The sequence below is a fragment of the Fundulus heteroclitus genome, chromosome 5, assembly GCF_011125445.2.
Source record: "Fundulus heteroclitus isolate FHET01 chromosome 5, MU-UCD_Fhet_4.1, whole genome shotgun sequence".
Taxonomy (NCBI): domain Eukaryota; kingdom Metazoa; phylum Chordata; class Actinopteri; order Cyprinodontiformes; family Fundulidae; genus Fundulus; species Fundulus heteroclitus.
This window is the reverse complement of record NC_046365.1, coordinates 16,094,550-16,114,375: the sequence shown is the minus strand read 5'-3', so window position 1 is coordinate 16,114,375 and position 19,826 is coordinate 16,094,550. Positions and strand designations below refer to the sequence as shown.

Below are 19,826 nucleotides of genomic sequence, written 5' to 3'. Positions count from 1 at the left end.
TACATTTATCAATTGATTCTACTTTATATGCCTCTTTCTTTCTTTTTTTTAATGTGCCCTGTCTGGCAGTGTAGCTTCAAGAACTGCTGTCTTGATGCCAGAGAGCCCAACGGATTTCACAAGTAGAGCATTACTGCTTTCGCTATAGTGCTACACTTGATATATATGCAAAAAGCTTTATTGGATATTCATTTTGGGACTATTTCAAGTTCAGTGGACACAAACACGGAAAGGTAGAAGATAAGGGAAGGAAGAGGAAAAAGGGGAAAAAATGCTAAAAGAAAGAAAAGGTGACAAAAATAGAGGAAAAAGAGAGTATAAGATAAAATCCTTCGAGTCTGCTTCTAAACCCACAGAGAGATCTAAAAAAATAACAGTAAAATGAACCAAAAAAAGTGTCATAGGTACAAAGAACCAATACCTTGATACCATTACTGAAAAATATGTAGTATTGTTTTATACAAATGTATAAAGTGACAGCTAAAGCTAATAATAGGGGTTTTCTGTGTAGAAGTGAATCTGTAAGCACCTGGAACCAAATGTAGATGTTTGTGAGAGGGTGCTGGTATATGTAAGGTTTAATCATAAGAAAAATGCTCAGTAGTGGCTGTGAGGAGCCAAAGGGAACCAGAACCTCAGATGCCCCAAAGGATCCCCACAGCATAGGTGCACAAGAGGGGCCAAACACAGGGAAAGCTGCCTCCCCATCCCAGAGGAGAGCCCCAGGAAACCCCCCAGCAGCCCACTTTTGGTTTTTCTAACAGATTATGAAAGGGACAAGTGTGTTGCTTGAGAGCTTTGGGCCTCATTGATTATTCAGAAACAATATTTAAAGATTTAATGAAAGGCATTCAATTATAATAACATTTAAGGTGGAACTGCTATATTTATTAAAATGTGTAGCTTTTATCTTTAGTCTACCAGTAATTATCCATCCTCAGTTAAACAAAATAGCTTGCTGACAAGCTGTTTAAAACAATTTAATTGTGTATTTATGAGTAGTTCTGAGTATTTCTAGTATGCTGGAGCCACAACAGAAGGTAGTCGCGCTCTAGGAGTCCAAGTCTGCCACACATGTAAGCAGAAGCTGGTCAGAGATCTCTGCGTTGTTTTCTTCAAAGTCATCCAGGCTCTTTAAATATTCCCGCTCGTCCTGCTCATCTCCCCACACTTCAGGAGCCTCCTCCGCAGGACAGCTCGAGGCCTGGCTGGGTTCAAAGTTGCCCGTGTCGTCCATCAGGTACGCCTGATCCTCCTCGTCCTGTCAAGTAAAAGTAGACGTGCTCACTCTTGTGGCTGAAGCTGCTCTCGGATACAAAGTCTTTAATTTCTTTCATTTGCTGGGGAGCAGAATGACGTGAACTGACCAGACTGAGGATGTAGCTGACACAGATCTCTTGTGGCAGTGGAAAACCTGCAACAGCAAAGTGCTACTATCACCATATTGTAAATCCTTCCCTCACACGGTCGTTTATTTTGAATTTTCTTTTCTTTTTTTAACGTAGTAGGTCTTAGCTTACTCGAGGACCTGAAGTTCCTGCAGTCTGGATCGTGACACTTCTGGTACCAAACCTCCACTTTGAGGTCCACGACAATCCTGCAGAGGAGGCAGCAAACGAGGATAAGAGCGACCCACAGGCAGCATTCAGCACTGGAGGCAAAGTGTCGTACATACATGACATTGTTGCTCTTATGAAACCTGCCCACGTTTTCACACCAGCGGTAGTTGGCGATGTCATAGACAAGAAGCTGATCTGCAGCAAAGTAGCTCCATCTTCGAATGCCTGTCGGGTTTAAGAATGTGAAAGTCAGGCAGATCCAACATGGGCCCTGACGACACAGTAACAACTTAATGTGCAAAAATCCCTTAAATAATAACATAGCTGTGCACGCCATTATAATCATTATTCCAGGAATAAGACATATTATTCCCACACAATCAGCACCACAAGACATTTAGATTTTTTTAATGGTGCAAAAAAACTGTGTATAATTAATAGGGATACTAAACTCAGGCCGTGTTAGTTTTTTTTTTTCAAACATTCAAATGACTTTGATCTGGTAATGCTTTAGCAGGCGTCTACAATTTAACATCAGTCGTGGACAAGATACTTAAATTCCTCCGCTTGAGACAGAGACCGACCCCCGACCCAAAGGGGTCAATCCACCTGCTTCAACATATAATACAATGCAAGACAATAATACTGACGAAACCAACGGGGGGGCGTCTCATTCAGATTTAGGAAATGCTGAAAGCTAAACCTGTGGCAATATCCAACCCAAATAGTCAGTAAAATTGTACAAACCGTATGAGGCACCCTAAAACAGAAATTAGATTTCAAAAAGTTCTGTGTAGATGGATTCGTTTTTTCTTTTTTAGTTTATTATCTGATTTGTGATTTGCAACGTAAACGGCCTTTTTTCAGAAGCGCCTCCTATGACCATACTTACTTCCCTGAACTCCGTCCTTTCTGACCAAGGTTAACACAAAGTTGTCCACTTCTTGGTAAGGAGAGGACAGGCAGCCAGAAAAGGTGCCTGTCAGAAACAGACCAGAAGTTTTGGGTGAAAAGTATTCAGACTAAAGATAGATAAAAAAAAATAAAAAATAAAATAATGTGTAACAGCGTATGCAAGCAAGACCGAAAACTGCTATGACATTTAAAACAAAGACTATTTCCCATTTTGAGCTCACAGAAGAGGAAAAACTATCAAAGACCTTTCAACTTCGCTGTTAAGACAACTTTCAGCTGTTTGTTGCATATGTAGCAGAATAAATTACCACACAGCAGACTGCATACTGACTAGAAATATTGTTAGATTAGGTCTAACAGTGTGGGAGTTTTTTGGATTTAAACCGGCTTAATTTGGCTGAGCAGGCAGGTCAAGAGGATATCATATTAGTTGAAAAAGGTCCCCAAATGGCAATGATATGATTTATCGCAATAATTTTTAGAAAAAATTATCGTCCAGAAAAATTTGTTATGGTGACAGGCCCGGTTCCAAGTTACCTGGATTAGAATCAGATCCCTGCTGACACTGAGGGGTTGGAGTTTTAGCCTCTTTATTTTCTGTACCGTCCCAAGTAAGGATCCTCTGACCTGTGAAGCTGATAAGACACCAGTCTTTGTCCAACGTGCACGAAAACATTACATTTAAAGCATTTCAAAAGCTTATTCGTACCTGATGTTACACACTAAGGATGCCAAGAAGACACTTTCCTCAACAGACGCTCCTTTGGCAGGTTTGGCAGCAAACTGGTTGTCTTCGGCCACAGTGAACGCAGCGTTCTTCCCAACCTTTGAGGACTTGTACAGCCGAAAGTTCCTGTTCCTGGTGTACACACCTGTTGGTGTAAAATTAAACTGTTAAAACCCAGAAATATCTAAAAAAAATAAAATAAAATAAAAAATGTATAAAAATGGATTTACCTAGAATAAACTGAATTAAATCCACCCGGCTTGTCATTATCTTTAAGGGTTAATTAATAAGAAGAAAGGCTGAAAAAAAATATCAAAAGTTGCTAACAAGAATCTTTTGTAGCTAATTTTATTGTTTTTAACCTTTTAATGGCCATCATACAACATCTTTATCTGAACTGTTTTCACCCCGATAACCCCACAGAGCTCTAAGGTCTTCTTAGAAAGGTTTTCAGTCACAACCAAATGTAAAAATATAATTTTTAATTATTATTAATGTTATTTTGTCCCCTGAAGACCAGATGGGCCAGATAAAGCCCTCAAGTTTTTAAAACATAAAAGTCATCGTAGTCTTGTTCTGTTGGACTAATCAACATTTTTTCCTTATTTTTTTTAATGTTTTTTTTTTGTTGTTTTTTGTAAGTTCAGCCCATTTTATCCTAATCTGTTTTGTATTTTTCCACTGAACCCTAAAATGCTGAAAACTTTTTTTTTTTTGTTCTCAATTACAAATAATATGAATTAAATAATTTAAAAACCTTAAAATTGCTTATTTGATTTTTTTGAAACAAAGCCTCACCCAGATCCACAAAAAGACCGTTATGGCCGTCCTTGTTTGTCACCAGCAAAAAGCCGAGGTCGCTCACTTCCTCTTTTCGCCTCTTTGTAAGTGGACTCTGAGCCGCCTCAGAGACAACGTGAACTCTGCAGTGAGCACAACAATCAGAGGACTTATACACAGAAATGACAACCAGAAATACATTTATTTTGACAAGCACTGAAAAGAAAAACTGACTGTCTATCGCTGTCTGACTGAGGGATGTCCCCTTTGTGTAGACGGCTCTCGCTTCTGAGTTTGGTGATGATGGGCTGAAGAATATGGTGGATGAATCTACCTAAAGAATAAAAATATCAGAAAGAAAATCTGGATATTCAAAAGAAATTAATAATAATTAAAAAAAAAAACACTTCTGGGTTCCTATATGAGGTCAAGCATACCGACGTGGATGTTGTCTTTAAAAGCTGCGTTTTGTAGCATGAAGATCAGATGTCGACTGAACTTCTCATCCGTGCTGGAGTCCAGGTTCAGGACGTTTTTCACTGAGCATTCAATCCCATAAACTTCCCTCAACTTGGCACAGACATACTGTCAACACACAGCAGCAATGACCATGTTTACACGGTTTAAAAAGGTACACCTGTTAATTTGCTTGTCCCCCACCAAGCAGCAAATCAACCAATCACAAGGCAGCAGCTGAACGCTGGTGATGAGGACTTGCAGAAGTTCAAACTGAGCATCAGAAAGGAGAAAACTGGGGTTCAAGAGACTTTTGTCGGTGCAACTATTTCTCTAACAGTTTATCACACACGACCATCTGCTGGGTTCACAGAGCATGGTCTAAAAAAAAAAAAAGAGGAAATATTCAGCGAGATGCATTTGTGTGGCCGGAAATGCTGCGGCGATGTCAGGGGAGACCGCGGAAACTGGTTCCATGTGACAGAGGGGCAACCGTCACTCAAATAGCCACACCTTGCAACCAAGATATGTGGAACACCTTTTCAGGACCTACAACCTTCAACCAGATGGACTAAAGCAGCAGAAGGCCACATCGAGTGCCGTTCATGTCAGGTTAGGACCGAGGCTACCGTTTACAAAGGCTCTGCAGAGCTGCAAAAAAACATTGATTGGTCCAAAGAATGTCGATTTCAGCTGGTGGACCCTTAATGTGGCCTAAAAACAGTAAAGCTTGGCTTCATTCAGGCTTATATCAGTGGTTCAGGCTGCTGGTAGAGGTGTAATGGTGTGGGGGTTCATTTTGGCCTCTTGGTGCCATCTGAGCCCAGTTAACCTGCCATAAAATATGTAGCATGGATGTGCAGGAATCCTATGGCCCAAAATCTCCGAGAAATGTTTCTGACACCTTGTTGAATCCATACCATAAAGAATTAAGGCCAGTGGATGTAATGCATTCTATCCTCAGGAAGGAAACAGCATGGTTGTTAGTGTTGGTTTATATGTCAGGCAGCAACATTACGCTTTATTAAAGCAACTGCTGCTTCAGTAACTAGTGAGTCAATCTCCAAAGCTGATTATTCTCTAACCACAACAACTAAACAGCAAAAATACATTCAACAAATGACTTTCATTTTAAAAGGAAATGTTCTGTTCAGACGTATCAGTTTTCCTTAGCGAGAAGGACCTTGAGAAACCTGAATGGCTTAAATGTGAGATGTTGGATCGTGAATAAGAGGATGAAAACGGTGCCAACCTGGATGAGCAGGGAAACCATAGACTTCCCATCGGATCCTTCGTTTGAGGGCTTGTGAAACTCCAAGTCAAAGTAAAGCTTGCACACTGCCCCCTCCGGTATCAACTCATAACAGTGCATCAATGACTGAGGGTAAGCCCTAAAAAAGTATAAAAGTATGAAAAGTCAAAATGTTAAGTGATTAAAAAAGACAAAAATGACAGCGGCTCTTTGCGCTCACCTGTAATAATGCCACAGCTCGCTGTAACTTGTGACCAGGTAGATCCTTTGACCCAGCGGGGCCTTTTCCTTTTCAAGCGCGAAAACATGCACGGCCTGCAAACAAGACGACATGCGTCGGCTGCGTCAGAGTGAAACGACACGTCGCTGATTAGAGAGGTACCTCTCTGCAGCTCTGAGCGAAGCTGATGGCCAGGCTCTGTCGAGGGAAGAGCTTCCAGACAGACGAGGGCTGGCACGGCCACAGTCGAGGTTTGTAGGGCGTCGTCAGCGGGTTCTGCTGGAACGACTGAGCGAGCTGCTCCACTTTCTTCAGCCGGTCCCCCCAGCTGCTCATCCTGAGGTCCCGCTAGTCCCGCACACGCAAGTCAACGAGCCTGCAAAGAAATAAGGAGCTTTAGTACCAATCTCTACTTTTACAATCCTGAACATTCTCTTTAAAAAAAAAAAAAAGCTGAAAATTGTCTGACCAGGAAATGCTGAGTGTCCGTAAATAATAAAAAAATTAAAGGTCTTGGTGAACCAATGTGTTAATTTTTTTTTATTGCACCTTCCTTCTTCATTAAGTTAAAATTGGCAGTGTTTACTTTTTAAAAACAGGCATTTTACAATTAACTATTTCAAAATTAGAACAGGTAAAAAAATAAAATAAAAATAAGCTTTAACTGCAATTATTACAATCAAATGACGTTATAATTTTTTTTTTTTTTTTTTTTTGGATCTGCTGAAACCGTTCTCAATGTGTGACATTAAAGACAAACAAAAAAGACAAACTCAAAGACAAACTGAACATATTTTATTGGGACTTTGTGTAATAGACACACTGGAGTGCAGATCTGTGATCAATGGTTTTTAACAGCTTGTAGAAAATAGAAATCTACAGAGTGCTGCATCCATTTCTATTCAATCTCTTGCATGTCTTTCAGGTTCAAATTACATTCTTATAAAATACAAAGTCTGTAGTCTTAAGAAAACGTGACAACGTTCAAGTGAAATGTTTAATAACGTGGCAACAGAGCAGAAGGCTGTATGGATATAAAAGACATGTGCTTCCTGCAGCTATTAGTTTGGCACAGATATATTTTGGTCTTAATTAAGTCACATTTAAAATCAACGTTAAGCAAAGCAAAACTCACTTTGTAGTTAAATTGGATTTTGGTAGACAAACTTTCCTCCCAGCAACGATTAACTAGTTATAAATCAACCTGTTGTTTAGTTTACAGACTTCGCTCCTTGTTGTTACATTACCGCCATATTTCTGGTAAAATTAACTACTTCTTGTCTCTGTACCTCCTTTCAGCTGCTGTTTATGACTTGGTGTAAACATCAGGTGTTTCGCTTTTGGCGCTTCGCAAACCGGAAATGTAGTTTCTCCGGTCACATTATTTACCTGCATGCATACGACTCAGGTTATCCAGCCTTGTCAATGCTTATAACGTCAACAAGAGTCATAAAATGAGAAAAATTTCAAAAGTTGTATCTCATTCATCTGTTCAAAGGAGCCATTGATGTGTATCTCTGCTCCACCACCCCCTCAACCACACTTATTATGGTATCATCCACCGACGAGTTCCGGTTATGATTTTCCAAAATAAAAGCTGCTCTTCTAAAACAACAGTTGATCCTGATCCTGATAACTGAAAATCTGAGTATATATTGCAAAAAGATAAAAGCTATTTTTTTTATTAATTTGTCCCGATATATATAATAATAATAATAATAATAATAATAATAATAATAATAATAATAATAATAATTATTATTATTATTATTATTATTATTATTATTATTATTATTATTATTATTATTATTATTATTATATTTTATTTTATTTTGCCTGAAGATGAAAAAGATTATTTGGAATTAACAGAGTGTACTGAGGCTTCTTCACCAATGGGGGGTTGTGGTTAGAGCAGCGCGCTTGCAGTCAGAGAAGGTTGCAAGTACCCAGTTCGATTCCCTCTGGGTCCCTGAGCAAGACCCTTAACCCCAGATTGCTCCCCGGGCGCCGCACATGGCAGCCCACTGCTCCCCAAGGCTGATGGGTAAAAAGCAGAGAACAAATTTCGTTGTAATGTATGTTTCAATGACAATAAAGATGATATTACTATATTACTATTACAAATGCAGCAGCCGAACCAAAGTTTTATGTAAAAAGCCTTGAAATAGATGCATCCTGTACTGCAGAGAAGAAAAATAAATCCAATCTTTAATTTTAATTGTTACATTTATTCTTATGGGGAGGGGGATTCACTTTAATAAATAATTGATTTATGTTTGAATACATTTTTTGCTATTTAAGTAGAGTGTCTCCAAATCTTTAATTAGGAATGGATGAATTTATGTTTTCTATAAATATGACAAAATCTAGAATCCCATTTTTGTAAGCCACTGTCCACTGTACTGATTTTTGCAGATTTTCTTTGTCAAGAAATGCTTATTATAAAAGAGCAATAAACCCTGATTTGCCCAGCAAAACAATAACAAACAAACAAAAAAAAAAACTGGAACTGTGACAAACAAGACTGTACATGGACTGAAGTTTAATTTTTAACCGTGCACAGGGAGCAGGATGATGAGGGGGGTATATATATATATATATATATATATATATATATATATATATAAAAAACTTCAAAGCTCACTGTAAATTTGGATAACAATTTACATTGTTGTAAACCAAACTTTATTTCAACAAACAATTTAGCTAAAGAATCATGGCACCGATTGGATCTCGTATCAGGGTGTTGCCAACCCTGTAATTTTCTCCTGTTAAACTGTAGGACAGTTGTGCAAAGGAACACGTTGTTAGGACTTTAGTTTGCGCTCCGCTTTTCGCAGGGAATTAGAAAGAAAGAAAGAAAGAAAGAAAGAAAGAAAGAAAGAAAGAAAGAAAGAAAGAAAGAAAGAAAGAAAGAAAGAAAGAAAGAAAGAAAACAAAATCACTTAGTTGATGGGAGTCGTTTGCAGAAATTCTTCCCTGTGAAGAACTCCAGTTCTCCCAGCAGTAGTCGGGTTTCCTTCCACAGGAAAAAGTAGGCAGTTGCATCAGTAGATAAGTATTCCCACAGCTCTGCAGAAAGCAATCACTCCACTGCAGTGTGAGGCTCATGGAGAGGATCCTACAACTTAGACAGCCTTGAATTTTCCTTTTACTTGCTTCAGGTACGTCTCTTTGTACAACTAGCGGTATCCTACTGATTTAGGAGGATTTGTAGTTCGCCAGAACGTTGAGGTTGCGCAACAACCCAGATCGTGTGTACGGTCTGGACGGAGTAAAGAGAGTTTTCTTTCTGTTACAGCAGTTTGAAGAAGAACAAGAGTCCCGAAAATGTTTAGCAGGGGAAAACTGCATCTGGTTTCACTCCTTTTCTCATCTTTTTTCTTCAGCCAAGTAAGTATTTTTTTTTCTTTTTTATGAACCATTCAAAACCAGCCGTGTCAGTAAAAGTTTTTCACCCTGTGATCATTGACTTTAAAGGTTTCCCTGGGCAATGCAAAACTTCTGGACGCATCCTCCCCTGTTATTGATGACCTGTATGATGGATGTCGTAAAGAAGCCATGGAGAAGTTTATTCCTGACGTATTAAAGCAGGAGCTTGACCAAAATGAGAAACTGCAGAAAGCTTGGAAAACAGGGCAGGAAATGAGAACAAAAAATAACTGTACCTCACAGATCCCTGGAGGAAATGAAGAGCACACTTCTGCTCTCTCTGCCTACTACTATGACAATGTAGATTTTCTAAAAGAGATGAATGGTGCAGTGGAGACAATGATGGGCAATGTTACCACGTATGAAAGGGACTTCCATTTCAAGGCCCTTCATTTCCTGCTGATGGACTCCATGATGCTGCTGAAGCCAAAGGAATGCAGACAGGTATATCTCATCCAGGACAGAAGAAACAAAATACCAGAAGCAAACTCAAAAGTGAGGTTTGCGAGTTTCACCGAGGTCAATCCAGACTTAAAATTTAGTGATTTGTATGAGCAAACCGTTTTTCAAATAACAACTTGCTTCTACGTCAACCTGGGCGACCAACTTTGTCAGAGCAAAGTTGGCAAAATAATTCTGTCTCCAGCTGAGGTCTTTACTGTGGAGAGAGTTGGCAAAAAGACGACTGAAGACGACGAAGAGTACACTGAGGTTGTTTTGAGCCATCCTGCTCTGCAAAGCAACCATAACTGTGTCATGTTTTCAAGGTAGGACACACTTTTTTTTTCTCATCAGAGTTTAACTTTTCGCTGCAGTTGATAATTTCTTACAAATATCCTCTGATTTCTTCATAGCATATTTTCAACAAGCAGAGTTATAAATGTGGTTTTTGGAACAGTATTTTTTTTACTGGCGCCTCACGTGGGTTTCAGTCATATGTTTATAACAAAAATGACTGCCCACCCACCATTATACTTTCATTAACCCGACTCAGACCTCGTATTACAAAGTGTTCTGTTCGTGAATGAAAATAAAGAGGTGAAGACAGACAGAAGATGATTGGAGGAGCCGACCGCACCCTGTGTAGTTTGCCTGCAGCGCCAGATGTTGCTCATTCTTCAGAAATGTGCGTTGTCCTGGCTTCAAAAGAAGGGGGACAGCAGAAAGCGCTGCCATGTCTGGTGTGAAATAGCTTCGCCCGTCTAACTTAATAGAAAAAACAAGTTTTTGTGTATTTTAAATGATTGGCTATGACTAGGATCTCTAAAGCCACTTTTCTTTTATCTCTGCAGGTCTGCAGCTGACATCACCGCCCATTTGTTCCTTCCGGGTCTTGTGGCATTAGCCATATTTTCCATGTATCTTTAATAGAGCAAACAATCAGTGTCCCTGAAATCAAAAACACTGTTCCTTCTTGGACATGTTTATAATAGACAAAAGGCCACCCTGCAGAAAGAAAAGCACTTGAAGTTAACATGTTTTTGCCATTTGATAACTCACAGGACCATCTCACCACGTGCCTCACCTTCTGATCACAAAGCAAAAGCATTAGGCCACATGTTTCATGTTGGATCACAGCAAAAAGTATGGGGGGAAATTATTTTAGCAAATGGAAAATGTGAAAAAAAAATGTATATGATAAGTGGGGAAAATGTTCAAATGTTAAACACATTTAGGAAAATGTTACACGTGAGGCATTGTTTCCTACCTCTTTTACATGTGGGCATTTTCCCCACATGTCAAATAAATGTTTTCCATGAGTTAAACATGTTGCTGCTGTCATTTGCAAAAGTGTTTTTTTCGTAGTCACATGTGGAAGTTTTGTCGCACAAGTTTCACATGTTACGGCATGCTATCATTTCCTCTTGTCTAAAAACCTGGGAAAATGTTCAACATGTGAAATGTTTTTTTTTTTATATAATTTCCATGTATGAATTTTCCAACATGTGAACTGCACGTTGTTTTATGTTACACATTTTGGTGCAAATGTTTTCAACCGTGCTTTTTGTTGTCACATGTGAAATGTTTGCCCACGTGTGTTTGCATATTGGCAGGTTGTGTGTTGGAATCCAGCTTCCTTAGCCACATGTTATAGTGTCCTTGGGCAAAGCGGTGAACTCCAAGTTTCCTACGGATGTGCAGACTGCTGTAAACGTGTGCTGGGATAACACCTTTTACCTGCGATGCCATGGATTTCACATGGGCTTCACATTTACAGCGTCAGTTTCACATGAGCTTCCCTTGTGATCCCAGGGGTTTGACATGTGTTTCACACGTTATACCTTCAAAATACACCAAAATCACATTTTCCAGGAGCAAAATGTGTTTATCATGTGTGACGTGTATATCGCAGATAAATCTAATGAGAAACTCCCCATTTGTTGCCACATTCATGTGAACTTAATGTATTTTTTTCCGCAAGGGCTCATATATATATATTACTCTGCCTTTTTTATGCATTGCTTGCCTTTACTGTGATGTCAGGAAATGTGTACGGGAAGGAAGCGCAGAAGGGGCCTCAGTTGTGTAAAATAGGGAGGGGGGGGTGGACGAACAATGACCTTTGACATACAGCAGCAGGTTATTCCTCTGACAAAAAAAAAAAAAAAATAGTGGTTTTCAGTTGAGGTTACTAGAAGTACATACTGAGCTGTCTCCAGTGGAATCAGACTATATATAAGATGTTGAAATAAAAGAGGAAGAGACTTGTTACAGTAAAGAGGAAAAAGCATTCCAGTCATGAACCCGGGTTCATTGAACTTACTGAAGTCAAGAGATTTTTTTTTTTCTCTTCAGCTTAAAATGAAACTTTTAACATGACTGTCATCTTGGGTTGGACTTTAGTTTGTCAGTTCTGAGGGGCAACAAATCTGTAAACATCTCAACCAGTACTTTGGTCACTGTTTACAGGCAGCCAGCATGAAGGACTGACATAATACTTTGGTTTTTGTATTAAATAAAAATGTCTTGTTCTATTGTTCTATTTAGTCCTCTGTCAAGTATGCTACATTAAATGTGTAGAGTTCTTCTAAAATGAATAAAAGACTCACTGAGATTAAAATGCTTAAATGATTCTGTCAGAAGCTAAGATATGTATCCCATAGCCTAAAAGGTTGTCTGTTCTGTGTTACATTCAGAAAATCTAATAAATGTAAGAAGTATTATCCTCTCTTGTGGTAATGAAATCTAACAAAGTAGATGAAAACATACAGACATCTTTGCTGTCATTTTACACATAATCATTTGAAGCCTAAATGCGTTTTGTTGTCTTTGTTTGGTTCAATCTGCTTAAAAAATATCAGAATGTAGTTGGAGTGAAGAAAGCAGAAAAAGTAACTCACAAAATTAAATACAAATACAAGTTACAACAGAAATGCTCCTGAATTTCAACTGGGATCAAAACCCTAAGATGAAATATTCGCAAAACTAAAACCACCTTAATCAGAAACTGCCGTTGCAACTGGACTTGCAACAAAACTGTAGAAGCATGTTAATGCTGCTGCATTTGCTTTTCTAAATAATAGCAGGGATAAAGCATCCAAAATGGTTTATGTTCTTAACAAAGCTATTGTTCAGGAATAAACAGCACATCCAATGATGGCTAACACATTAAAAATATTCTACTTACCTCAAATGAAAGCCTTTAGCAGAAAAGGTTCAATATATACGAATAGCTCTACACGCTGTAAAAGGCCAGGTCAAGCAGTAACTAAAGTTGTTCTCAAAAGCATCATAGAAAACACAACCATACACACATAGAAAGTACTCTTAAAAAAAGTTCAAACTTTAAAGTCACAATAATTATATGCCTTGTCATCACATCCACATCTGTGGCAGCACTTGGCAGGCTTCTTTCCCCCATAGACCATGCCACTGAGAAGAAGGGGAAAAAAAGTATTCTGAGCATATTTAAACCAAAAAATAATATAAAGTAGCTGCAAACTTTTAGAACAAAAGAAAAAAACAAACGATAAACTGATAATAAATGAGATATTATTGCAAATATATGCCAGATATGACACACGAATGTCCATGAAGCTATCTGACCGAAGAGGATGCACAGCTGAAGCTAGATATTTACTTACAGGGTATAAAAAGGCTCATTACCTTTTCCTCTTTGTGGTTTGAGGTAACCAAACTCACCTGAAATAGGAAACATCTCTCTGATTTACTGCCAGTGAGAAAGCACTATTATGTGCCTTGTATTAAAGCGTATATAAATATTTGCTTTCAGCCGGGTTGAAGACACATTACTTATCACAGCCGATTGGTTTTCCTGAAAAACCTTCATCAGTGTTTCTTCATAGTGGTCTAAAATCTGCAGAATCACCTAACATTGACACCCGAAAGCTCTTGATTTTGCTCAGGAAGCTGGTGTCAACTTTAGAGACGTCTTTTTTTTTCCCTGATTGCATGAAGCGCTTCATGTTCAGTCACGCCAAAGGGAGCGAACAACTCAATTTTCACACCCCACTTTTGAACGTGGCATTTCTCTTCTCACGCTGGTGACCGTAGTTGCTCAAGTGAAAGAAATAGTATCACTTCCTCGATTAGCGGTCTGCATAAAAACACTTTGTGGGGTAAAAAGAAACACTCCCTGGCAGATCGCCTCGAATGGTTTCCTCTTGCTGAAGGTATGTAGAATTTGTCTTCTGTCAGTCTTATGTTTCTCTTTGACCAAAGGTAAAACAGAGTGCAGTATCCTAAAGGATGTGGATGAGAAGAGCTGAATATATATTTGGAGAACATCTGAAGCAGAACAAATGTACGGTCTGGACGGAGTAAAGAGAGTTTTCTTTCTGTTACAGCAGTTTGAAGAGGAACAAGTACTGTGAAAATGTTTAGCAGTGGAATCCTGCATCTGGTTTCACTCCTTTTCTCATCTTTTTTCTTCAGCCAAGTAAGTATTTTTTTTTGAACCATTCAAAACCAGCCGTGTCAGTAAAAGTCTTTCACCCTGTGATCATTGACTTTAAAGGTCTCCCTGAGCAATGCAAAACTGCTGGACGCATCCTCCCCTGTTATTGATGACCTGTATGATGGATGTCGTAAAGAAGCCATGGAGAAGTTTATTCCTGACGTATTAAAGCAGGAGCTTGACCAAAATGAGAAACTGCAGAAAGCTTGGAAAACAGGGCAGGAAAGGAGAACAAAAAATAACTGTACCTCACAGATCCCTGGAGGAAATGAAGAGCACACTTCTGCTCTCTCTGCCTACTACTATGACAATGTAGATTTTCTAAAAGAGCTGAATGGTGCAGTGGAGACAATGATGGGCAATGTTACCACGTATGAAAGGGACTTCCATTTCAAGGCCCTTCATTTCCTGCTGATGGACTCCATGATGCTGCTGAAGCCAAAGGAATGCAGACGGGTATATTTCATCCAGGATAGCAGAGACAAAATACCAGAAGCAAACTCAAAAGTGAGGTTTGCGGGATTCAACGAGGTCGAACCAGACTTAAATTTTAGTGATTTGTTTGAGCAAACCCTTTTTCAAATAACAACTTGCTTCTACGTCAACCTGGGCGACCAACTTTGTCAGAGCAAAGTTGGCAAAATAATTCTGTCTCCAGCTGAGGTCTTTACCGTGGAGAGAGTTGGCAAAAAGACGACTGAAGATGACGAAGAGTACACTGAGGTTGTTTTGAGCCATCCTGCTCTGCAAAGCAACCACAACTGTGTCATGTTTTCAAGGTAGGCCATACTTATTTTTATCAAAGGTAAACTTTTTGCTTAAATCTACAATTTCTCACAAACATTAAGATTAAGTGAAAGCCTTTGATTTTTTCACGAAATCTTTTCATCAGACCACGTTACAGATGTGTTTGGTGTCAAATATACTTTTAGGTAGCAAAACTTAAAATCCTGATCATCCTGTATGAATGAAGCATTAAATCTTGGCATTGAACTTTTTTGCTTTTGTTTTTTTTTTCTTAAAGTTGTGAAGACGATGTGATTTCTGTTTTGGGATATCACTTCATACATGAATATTTTTTTTTTTTTTTTTTTTTTTGCAATTTAAATCAGAATCAATCTAGTAGAACGCACAACTTTAATAGTATGTATTAAAGTTTATGAAAGCAACAGGACAAAATGTAAAAATGTTTAAGCATGTGTGAACACTTCTAAAAGACTGTGGTTGTGTGTAGAAATCCATCTCAGAGAAAACTGTTGAAACGAGTCAAATTTGAACAAAGCACATCACTGTGAAATACATATGGTAAAATATATATATATATATATATATATATATATATATATTTAAGAAAGTCTGATCTTACTCTTTTTGATCTCCGCAGGTCTGCAGCTGAGGCCTCCACCCAGTTGTTTCTTCCTGTGCTTGTGGTCTTAACCGTGTTTGTCATGTATCTTTAGAACAACTATGACTTAGCCAGATATTTGCGACAACATAACAAGCTTCAATCTTTCCTTCTACTGCATGTTTATTTTTATCATATACATAAAATGTTAAATATCTATGCATTGCAATGGCTTTTTCCTAATTCATGTCTCTAATCCGATGTCAGAAAATGTGTGAGTTGCTCTTAGATGCTAAAGTGACCCCCCCCCCCCCCACACACACACACACACACACACAATCGATTCTTTTTCTGAAAGCAAAAAGGAACAATGATAGTGGTTTTTGTGTGAGATTACTACCAGTGCACACTGTGCTGAAATAAGTTGTGAGAAGTAAAAAAGGACACTTGTTACTATATGAGGAGGAAGTTACTATTATAGATGGGAACTATAGTTGACTGACTTTGATATCTCAAGATCATCAAACTCAGGTCATTTTCCTCTTTTCAACCCAAACAAAACTTTTGGTGTCCCATGTTTTCTAGAGTTGTCCTTCAGTCCTTGAACTCTGAAGGATCTGTTAACATCCTCATCAAGAGTCTTACAACACTGTTCACAATCTGCCAGCATGAGACTTTCTGTGTTGTGTCACCTATTGTGTAATTGTAAAATACTTTTCCCCCGTCTTTCTGTTTCTATCACTGTCAACTACACATGTGTAAACCTGTCAAATGGAATAAAAGACTCAGTGGACTAGAACTACTTTTATTTGGTTTGAAACTAAGATACACATTTAACCTACTAAAGGGTTCCTACTTTTGCTTTATATGAAAAAAAGAAAAAAAAACACAGTAAATCTGAGATGTCCTCACCTCATTTGACACTTTCTGGGTCCAGGGATTTACAGAATAACCGTTGAGGTCTGAGACGAGCATTGGCCCCCGCAACCCTGCTAGGATAAGATGATAAAGACGATGGATTGATGGTTAAGATCTCATTAAACACAAGTTGGTTGTTAAATGTTGCTCCCATCAGAATTGCCTCATTCTTTGTTACATTGAATTCAACATGTTGACACAGCAGCGCCCACACCCGCTTCAGATATGTTGGTTGCTCATCAGATTACGCACATCTGGGATATGCGTAATCCCAAAGTTCCTTCCCTGGATGGAGATCGAAGAACAGTGAACTCATTGTCATGTCTATGAAGCCACTTCATGAGTATTTTAGTTGTGTGACTTGGTGGACTGTTCTGTGGGAGGCAGCAATCAGAACACGGGAGCCTTGGAGAAAATATTCCCCACATTGTGACGTTTCCACCACCAGCCTCAACTGTTTATACCAGGCTGGATGGATTCATCCTTTCAAGTTGCTCACATCAAATTCTGACCCAGTCATCTGAGTATTACAACATGAATCGACTTATGTGGTAAAACATTTTTTTTTAACAATCTGTTATCAAATGTTGATGACCCTGTGTAAGGCGTGGCCTCAGCTTTGTTCTTAGCTGCCAGGAGTGGGACCCTTGGTGGTCTCCTGCTGCTGTAACCCATCCATTTGAAGGTGTGATGTGTCCTGTGTTCAGACATGATATTCTGCATACCTTGGATGTAATGAGTAGTTACAAGAGGTGCTTTACCTTTTTATCTTCCAAACCGGCCCATTAAACTTCTGTCCTCTCATATCAACTTGACATTTTCATCAACACAGCTGTCGCTCACTGGACATTTGCTTTATTGAGGCCTTAATCTGCTAACCTGAGACCTGTTTAGGTTGAAATAATCCCATTACATTAACAATTTCTAACATTTTCACACCAGATATAATCAAAGTACCTTAAATCCCCCCTGTGCCTTATTTCTGATGTTAAGTTTGAACTTCAGCAAGCTGTTGCTCCCCATCTTGATACCTAAAGGATTTGGCTTGCAGCCATGTGATTCTTTATTTCTGCCCGCAAGCTATTGAACAGGTGTACCTCATAAAGTGACCAGTGTAATTAACAACAAATTAGCAATTTTACCCTAACAGATGACAGAAATGTACACTATACTACAGGTAGTGCCACTTTAAAGATTTATGGGTTCCATTTATGTACACAACAGATGCATTTTATTTGGCTTTTAAAGAAAAGTAGGTGTACAGCATTCATGTTTAAACTGTACTAACAAGGATTAATAACAATGACTGATGTCTAACACAACATCATAAAGAAATTAATTCAATACATAAATATTTCTACAAACCATTACAACACTTTAGCTCAGTATATTGCAGCCCTTCTCTTCAAAACATAACATAATAGCATATTATATATATTATATATATATATTATATATATATATATATATATATATATATATATATATATATATATATATATATATATATATATATATTGTAACAAACATCTGAATGAGGTATCAATGCTAGTTTGGCATTAACGTTCTCATTTACGGACTTGGAAAAAGGCTTTCCGGGGTTTTACAACAGTTGAAAATCCTTTTTTCCACAAACTCTCAACCTAAGAAGATTAAAATCTGAGTCTAAACATCCTGCAAGCAAAAATGGATGACAGAATACTACAGTACAAAAAAATAAAATAAAATAAATGCAAGGCATTCATGTGAAATTATGCCACTGATCATACAACAATGTTGGTTACTATATATAAATGAACCACCAGATTTGATTGCATTATAATTTGACATCCATGAAGGAAACATTTTCATATCTTACGACACATAGGAAATCCCACATAGGAAAGGTGTGTGGTAAAACATTTACCAAGGTGTTTTGAATGTTATTACATGTTAAGCCCAAAATGATTCCTACCCCTGGCAGATTTATATTTCAAAATCAATGCTCATTTACCCAAGATGTTTCCTTCTCAGGGTAAATAAGACAAGCATCTCTCAAAAAAACAACAACACATAAAAGCAGTATGAATTTTAGAGAAAAAAAATGCAATCTGTTTTAATTTGTATTTCATGACATGCTGAAAATAATTTATACCCTCCTCAAGAATCAACCAAAAATATTTATTGGCCTTACAGCAACCAAACGCTTTATGGACCAGCTTTTATGTACTGTGATGACTTCTCTATAGCAGAGCTCCTTTTGAGGTTGGAAGGTGTTGCCAACGCCCTAATCGTTTGCTAATTATCTATCAGATTCAAGCCGGGACTCTTGCTGGGCCCTCCAGAACGTTAACTTCACTTCCAGTCAGAATAAACTTGTCGTTAATACTCAGACATTACTATAAATTTAAAGGAGAATAGGATAAATTGGAGGATATTTTGCAGATGTCTGCCCCCTCTGGCGACAAATTGAAATGACACCAGTGTTGTACACGTGCATGGGAGAAGAGGAAAAACATCTGCTGCTGTGACTGCGCAGATGTTTTGTTTAGAGGCGTAATGTCTTCTGAGGTAAGAAACCTATACCTATTGAAGTTAGCTTGTGATCTCTCGCTAATGCCCTGATTACGGTGAAGACTCAACAAAATAGCCAGGTGAATGAGCATGCAGCGCTTGACACCCACACGCACACCAAGAGGATTCGGCCCAGATCACTCTCTCATGAACTGAATATCCAGCCTATAGAGGCTGCTGTGGTAAATAGACTCATTTTACATGTTGGGCAATTGAAAGGGCACGTATGGGAAAGAAAATAACTAATATTTAACTTCAAAACTAGTGCCATGCACCTTTAAATTTGCCGGGGGTATTAATAATGTTGAGCTTAGCTGTATAATTTCCTCAAGAGAAAAGTGTGGAAAACTGGACCTGTTTGTGTTGTAAAGCATCTTGAGAGAGGATTTGTTATAAATTGATGCTTTATAAATTAACTAGATTGAAAATGAAGTTACCTTTAAATGCAGGCTTCTTAAAGAGCATACCCTCCGCATGCAAAATGTATAATTTACCTCTTGCCCTAGCTTCCTGCATCACTGCTGATGTTCCCTTTCAGCTTCATCTAAAACTTGAGTCGTCTCTTCCATGTTTAGATTTTTGTAAATTTCCCTTTAAGTTGTGGGTAAAGGTTTGAATGTGCAGTAAGAAATTCCGATTTGAAAAAGCTTTAAAGACGACCTTCAATGTACTGTTTTGAAATCAAACGTACAGCAGGCGCTTCAAAGGAGGTGTATGGAACATTTTGGCATCTGTCTCTTATTTCTGTCTT

At 38.3% G+C, this 19,826-nt stretch overlaps 3 protein-coding genes across 8 annotated transcripts; 2 read left to right on the top strand and 1 right to left on the bottom strand.

The window, feature by feature from the left end:
• Window positions 1-823: 823 nt before the first annotated feature.
• Window positions 824-7,405, bottom strand: primpol (primase and polymerase (DNA-directed)). Of its 4 annotated transcripts, none has more exons than XM_036137006.1 (14): window positions 7,299-7,405; window positions 6,072-6,285; window positions 5,910-6,004; window positions 5,690-5,828; window positions 4,419-4,566; window positions 4,216-4,315; window positions 4,000-4,124; window positions 3,184-3,346; window positions 3,012-3,109; window positions 2,452-2,538; window positions 1,676-1,784; window positions 1,521-1,597; window positions 1,368-1,414; window positions 824-1,261 (listed from the first exon to the last, which is right to left on the bottom strand). In XM_036137006.1, the coding sequence occupies exons 2-14, from the start codon at window positions 6,243-6,245 to the stop codon at window positions 1,052-1,054; spliced, it is 1,572 nt and encodes a 523-aa protein (XP_035992899.1). In that variant the 5' UTR covers window positions 6,246-6,285; window positions 7,299-7,405; the 3' UTR covers window positions 824-1,051. The 4 variants fall into 4 exon arrangements, with proteins under 4 accessions (XP_035992899.1, XP_035992898.1, XP_035992900.1 ...); XM_036137005.1 differs by lacking the exon at window positions 7,299-7,405 and adding an exon at window positions 7,199-7,272; XM_036137007.1 differs by lacking the exon at window positions 7,299-7,405 and adding an exon at window positions 7,203-7,226.
• Window positions 7,406-8,600: 1,195 nt separating this feature from the next.
• On the top strand, window positions 8,601-12,505 carry si:ch211-145b13.6 (T-cell ecto-ADP-ribosyltransferase 1). 2 transcript variants are annotated; one of them, XM_036137017.1, is made up of 4 exons: window positions 8,601-9,073; window positions 9,214-9,302; window positions 9,390-10,108; window positions 10,634-12,505. In XM_036137017.1, the coding sequence occupies exons 2-4, from the start codon at window positions 9,240-9,242 to the stop codon at window positions 10,707-10,709; spliced, it is 858 nt and encodes a 285-aa protein (XP_035992910.1). In that variant the 5' UTR covers window positions 8,601-9,073; window positions 9,214-9,239; the 3' UTR covers window positions 10,710-12,505. The 2 variants fall into 2 exon arrangements, with proteins under 2 accessions (XP_035992910.1, XP_035992909.1); XM_036137016.1 differs by having other exon boundaries at window positions 9,211-9,302.
• Window positions 12,506-13,452: 947 nt separating this feature from the next.
• LOC110366667 (T-cell ecto-ADP-ribosyltransferase 1-like) lies at window positions 13,453-16,403 on the top strand. Of its 2 annotated transcripts, none has more exons than XM_036137019.1 (4): window positions 13,453-13,975; window positions 14,153-14,241; window positions 14,320-15,038; window positions 15,644-16,403. In XM_036137019.1, the coding sequence occupies exons 2-4, from the start codon at window positions 14,179-14,181 to the stop codon at window positions 15,717-15,719; spliced, it is 858 nt and encodes a 285-aa protein (XP_035992912.1). In that variant the 5' UTR covers window positions 13,453-13,975; window positions 14,153-14,178; the 3' UTR covers window positions 15,720-16,403. The 2 variants fall into 2 exon arrangements, with proteins under 2 accessions (XP_035992912.1, XP_035992911.1); XM_036137018.1 differs by having other exon boundaries at window positions 13,454-13,975; window positions 14,150-14,241.
• The last annotated feature ends 3,423 nt before the right edge of the window (window positions 16,404-19,826 follow it).